General features: G+C 40.1%; 1 protein-coding gene across 3 annotated transcripts in view; it reads right to left on the reverse strand.

Annotated features, from left to right (window-relative positions):
- The window catches only part of PRPSAP1 (phosphoribosyl pyrophosphate synthetase associated protein 1), a 31,385-nt gene that overhangs the window by 5,175 nt on the left and 20,147 nt on the right, over positions 1–6,063 (reverse strand). For all 3 annotated transcript variants that reach the window (XM_024760745.1, XM_024760744.1, XM_024760743.1), the window contains 3 exons: positions 5,558–5,673; positions 5,037–5,092; positions 4,176–4,321 (listed from right to left, as the gene is read on the reverse strand). In XM_024760745.1, coding sequence (XP_024616513.1) covers positions 4,176–4,321; positions 5,037–5,092; positions 5,558–5,673 — 318 coding nt within the window. The remainder of the gene's footprint in view (positions 1–4,175; positions 4,322–5,036; positions 5,093–5,557; positions 5,674–6,063) is intronic.

Genomic DNA, 6,063 nt, shown 5'->3' on the forward strand with positions numbered 1-6,063 from the left:
GCCTCCGTACCAAAAAAAAAAAAAAAAAAAAAAAAAAATGTCAATTTAGCAAATGATTTCCAATGTTCTTATGGAGGAAGCAGGAAATTGTCTTTTGCATTTATAATGGGCATTTTCCAGGTAAAATAGTGCTGCTTTTACAACCATCCTTTAGATTACACACACACACACACACACACACACACACACACACACACACACACACACACACACTCTTTTACTGTTTTGCCAGAATCAAAAAACCTTCCTCTCCTAAAATAAAGAGTGAAAAGGGACTAAGGGGAATTATTCATTCCTTATCCATTTTGATCTCGGTCTATTTCTAATTCAATGGAATGTCAAACGTTATCAACAGACTGACATTAAAAAGAGATATACGAAATAAAATAAGGTCGCCAGTAGAACTAGAACTGAAATCACTTCCAAGCTCATAACGCTATCTACAGGCAAACAAGTCAACACCTACGTGTAACAAATGCTCAAGAGGAGCGGATGTCGGGTTTCACTTTAGTGCTGAAAGCCACACCTTCACCTGTAAAATTAACAAGCCAGGAAAATCAAGGCAGAGCAGGTGCCTCCCTCTCATTTTTGCATTCCAAGCTCTTAAGTGTCACCACTGTGGCAAACACAGAGCACTGTTCTGTGGAACCACTGACACACAATCCTTTCAAGTTCATTAGATTCCTTGCCATCAGGGAGGTATCAATTCTATCTTATAAAAGAGAAACATTCATACAACCTCACTTTTAATAAATTACTTTAAAAAAGGGCTTCTCAACCTTGGCACTATTGACATTCTGGGCTGGATAATTGTTCAGTAGCATCTGTGGCCTCTACTCACTAGATGCCTGTAGCACCCCATGCCCCCCGGCTGAGACAACCAAGAAACGTCTCCAGACACTGCCAAATATGCTCTCGGGAGCAAAAGCCCCCTCGCTTGAGAACTACCGCTGTAAAACAACGGGCTCCAGGGACTTCCCTGGAGGTCCAGTGGTTAGGAATTCACGTGCCGATGCAGGGGGTGTGGGTTCGACCCCTGGTCAGGGAGCTAAGATCCCACATGCCTCCTGGCCAAAAAACCAAAACAGAAGCAATATTGTAACAAATTCAATAAAGACTTTAAAAATGGTCCACATCAAAAATACTTCAAAAAATAAACTTAACTTTAAAAATGGGTTCCAGGAAGATAACATAGTTCTTCTTTCTTAAAACTACACAGACTCCGAGAGTCTGCTTTCCTTTGTCCTTGTTCTAATGTCTTCATCTTCATAACTATTGAATAAACTACTATGACATACTAGAAGCAAAACTGATATATAAACATAAAGCATATTTAATTTGGAAGGTACTGAATACAATTACACATACAAGAAATAACATTTTTTTCAGAATTCCCTTGGCTAAATCTATAAAAGGGGATCATAGAAAACGATCCTATGGAGACTCCCCTGGCATCCCGAATGCCTCAGCCAAAAAAAGTAAAAAAAAAATTAAAGAAAAAGAAAACAATCCTATGGCGATTATAAAAGTTGTAAACATACCAACCATCTGTGAAGGAATGACAATAAGTAATAAGGCAACATTCTCAGAAGAGAATCTCACCATATAAAATACTGTGGCAATTTGGCAGTATCTGTCAACTTAACTTCTGACCCAATAATCTGATTTCTTGGTCTTAATCCCGTAAATACATTCGGTCACTTATGAAGGAACGTAAGTCGAGGTTAATCACAGGCAATGACGTACAGTGACTGAGCGTATCCACTCTGGAGCCCAAATCTTGGTTTCTAAACACTACTTCCCACTGAAGGAACTGGGGCTCCGTGGAGAAATGGCTGATCCCAGGGCTAAGAAAGTACGAGATGAACAGGGAACATCTAGCTGTACCAGAAAGTAACAAGGAAGAGTCAACACACGATAGGGACACGTCCAAAGAACATGGGAGGCAGCCTGAAGGAGTCCTCTTTGGCCAAGTCTGAGACAGTTTGAGCGTTAACACAAGTAGTAAGCAATGGTCTATAACGTGCTGAATAAAACAAGATTCCACGAATCCACACTGCTATAAATGACTGAACGGACAGGGAAGAAGGGTAATTAGAAAAACCTCTATTTGACAAAAATCATAGTAATAAGTGATTCAACCCAATATGAGGAAAGAAACAAGCCCCAACGAAAGGATATTCTACAAATAACTGGCCTGCTCTCTTCAGAAGTATCAAGGTCACTGGAGACAAAGAACAGAGTAGTCACTCCTGATTAACTGAGACCAAAGAGAAATGACAACTGGCGCAACGTGTGATCTTACACTGGGTCCTGGGCCCCAAAAAACTGTTTTCTTTTCCTCTGAAGGACACTGGTGGGACAGCTGGTAAAATGCGGATCAGGTCTGCAGATTAGATAGCAGTATCGTAACGACGTTATTTTCCTGAGTCTGATAATCGTACGTGGCTATATTAGACAGTCTGTTTTTAGGAAATATACACAAGTATGTAGCAATAAAGGGGGCATTATGTCTGCAACTCACTCTCAATCGTTCAGAAAAAAAAAAAAGGCATATAAATGTTCAATTTGGGGGCTCTGAGTGAAGAGTAGAGAGGAATTTTGCATTATTCTTTCACCTTTTCTCTAAGTCTGCAGTTAGTTCAAAATAAAAAGCTAAAAAAACAAAGTAGTGTGGATTCTGGAGTCAGCAGCTACATTCCAAACCCTGGCGCCACCAGCCCCGGCCGTGTGTCTCGGTTTCCTCACTGGCAAAATGAGGGATCACAAGAGCACCTATGCGTACTGTTGGGCAAGGACCAAACTCGAAGATCTACTAAAGGGCTTAGAACAGCTCTTGGCACATAATAGGGACTCAACAGATGTTTATTTAATTTTATTTAAAAATTTTTATTTTATTTTTTTGGCTTGTGGGATCTTAGTTCCCCAACCAGGGATCAGACCTGGGTCCACAAAAGTGAGAGCACCGAGTCCTAACCACTGGACCACCAGGGAATTCCCAACAGACGTTTATTACTGTTGGAGCCTTGTTTTTTATACCCAAAGGTTGGGAAAAAAATAAGTGCATCAACAGGGGACTCGTTAAATAAATTATGGCATATCCATAAAACAGTATACTATGAAAGACAGAAATCTGTATGGACTGAGAAGGAGCTATTGAATGAAAAAAGCAAGGGGCAGAGCGATGTATAACATACAACTAACTGTTTGCATGAAAATGAGGGAATTTGCTTGTATTTGCATAAAAGCTCTAAATGGATACACAAGAAACCAACCACATTGGAGATCAGAGTAGCTGCAGGAGAGGGGGGAGGTGGGTGGGTGGAAAGGTTTTTCACCATAAAGGATTTTATACTTTTTGAATTTTGAAATATGTGAATGTATTCCCTGTTCAAGAACTTTAATTATGAAAATCTCAAAAAAAAAAATGCTGTGACACTAAAAATTTAAAGAGTGTATTACTTGTTTCTCATAATAAAAACCTCCAAAGTTGAAAACAGAGCAGTGGAAATTTTATAGAATGGGGAAAAAAAATTGTAATGTTTATACCTCAGACAGGAGCCTGTCTGAAATAACCTGTCTGTGGTGTAACCATGCTCGTATTTTCCCAGCGTATTAGTCTGTATCTTTCTGAGGCATGGCAAATAGATACAGATTTTAAAAAGAAATACTCTCCTTCCTGTAAAGACCATGATATATCTTCCAGCATAGAATGCTTGTTATTGTCACCCAAAAGTCCACCGAAGTAAATAGCTTCCACTGTTGGATTAAAAATAAATGAGTCAGGTATCAGGTCAAAGGGCTACATCACTAAATTAAGTGCTAAAGTTACCTGATCACCAAAGCCTGATATGTGATCAATGGTTGCTATCTTCCATCTTACCAAAATATAAAAGCTTAAGATTTCACACCACTACACATACAACTTTTTTACTAAAGCTACAATTATTTCACTCTCTGAATGCCAAGTGCTGCCCAGATATGCTCAACTGTCCTTACCTAGTCTACAAAAGTGTGTAACAAAATCTTTGACAAAAGGCAAAATCAACATAATACCATTCAATTATTTAAAAATACCACAACAGCATCTACAGAGGTATTAACTTCTAGGCATTCATACTATTCGAAACTTTCTTCCATTTACAAATAGAATAAAACCACAGAGCTCATCTTACATGGCAATTCCAGCCCAGGGTGGACAGTCGCGTTCTTGACCATCGGGGGAGAATGACGGCCGTCATCCATGTCCAGCTCTGCACACTGAGCCTCCCCGTGGATCACAGCTAAACCCAGACGCAGCCTCTCTGCGTACGACTGGGCCCTAAGAGGAAGATAACGGGAAAGGGTGAGGTTCATGGGAAGGAAAACCCAAGCGCTGCTTTTTCATCACTTTGTTAACCACAGAATGAAAATATCCCTTAACCTTTTATGGATATGCAAAGGAATTACTTCTACAAATCAGGAAGTGTGGCCCAGGCCGGAATGTAAATGCCTCAAGAGGCACTCGAGATGGGATGTGGGCTGGTATCTGATTCTAGATCATTTTGGTTCTACCCTTTGTCCAACAGTCTCACACTCATCTCCAGGGTTTTTTGGTTTGTTTTGGGTTTTTCCCCTATATTTTGGCTGCGCCTCAAGGCATGCTGGATCTTAGTTCCCCAACCAGGAATCGAACCCGTGCCCCCTGCAGTGGAAGCGTGGTGTCTTAACCACTGGACTGCCATGGAAGTCCCTCATCTTCAGAAGAACTCTGTTCAAAAAGGTCTCAAAAACCACTGTCTCAAAGGCGCCCACACTCTTCCTGTTTTCCTTTTCCTGAGAACTTGAAGGAAGAACTTCATTTTCTCCCAGGGGAAAAATGAGTAACTCCGAGAAATGCTCGTGTTGTTTGGAAACTAGAGGTAAAGCTGTGGTTTGGGGTATGACGATGATTTGGAGGAAAGCTGGAGCTGACGAGTTTTCACAAGCCGTATTAAGACAGACCTCGGATTCTGAAACACCCAAAAGGGATGTGTATAAATGTCTGGCTTATTTACCTTTTTGCAGCATCAGGAGACTTAGCTACGATGACTGCATTCCTATAATTTGGAATCTAGATTTGGAGGAAAAATAAGAAAATACTGAAAAGGTATCAAAAAAATAACACCTGGGTGCTGGCAATACATTTTTTTCCTCCTATAACAATGATCCACACTAGCAAACAAACAAGCTAGAATTTCATTCACTCATTTTAACATTTTTTAACGCTTATCAATTAGCATCATTGCCAAAGTCTGCTACATGAAGAAGATAAAAAATAAGTAATTCCCCAAACCTTCATTTTAGGAAATATAAGCAAATTGCTAGATACTTAGAAGGAAATCCATTTTTAATTTCTTTAAAAAATACTATCCTCTGTGCCTAAATGCTGACCTTATCTGACTGCCTCAGGCATTAAGACTTAAGGGAGAGATCATTTGATCATTGGATGTGCCTTTCAATACTGAAATCTGGTACCAGAGAAGAACTACATAGGGTCTCCTTTGAGGACAATGGGGTATTTATTGGTGCTCCTCACTTCTTCCTGGATATACTGAAGCAGGAAAGGTGAGGCTCTAAGGTTGTCCACAGGAAAGCTGAAAAAGCCTTGTATTTCCTTTTGATGAAGATCCATAGTGATAATGTGAGTTAAACCTGAAATTTTAAAACAAAAAATTACAAAGTTCACCCCTACAAGTTAACGGCTACAGTGGACACAAACTAGAAGCCCAATGCCTCTTTCCTAACAGAAGACTGAAGACGGGGGGTACTGGGAACAAGCATGTTTGTTATAGACCTTATTTGCAATCTTAACAAAACTTAATGAACTAAAGACAATGTTAAGCCTAAAGTAAAGGAGCCTATAACCTTCCACATGGATTAAAACACTAAAACTAAAAAACAGTGCGCTCCCTCTACTATAATCACCAGCGTAGGCCTGAACACTGGGAAAAGAAAAATCAGGTAGAAGCAAAAATATAAACATGGGGCTTCCCTGGTGGCGCAGTGGTTGAGAGTCCGCCTGCCGATGCAGGGGACGCGGGT

The sequence above is a fragment of the Neophocaena asiaeorientalis genome, unplaced genomic scaffold, assembly GCF_003031525.2.
Source record: "Neophocaena asiaeorientalis asiaeorientalis breed wild unplaced genomic scaffold, Neophocaena_asiaeorientalis_V1.1 scaffold30, whole genome shotgun sequence".
Classification (NCBI taxonomy): domain Eukaryota; kingdom Metazoa; phylum Chordata; class Mammalia; order Artiodactyla; family Phocoenidae; genus Neophocaena; species Neophocaena asiaeorientalis.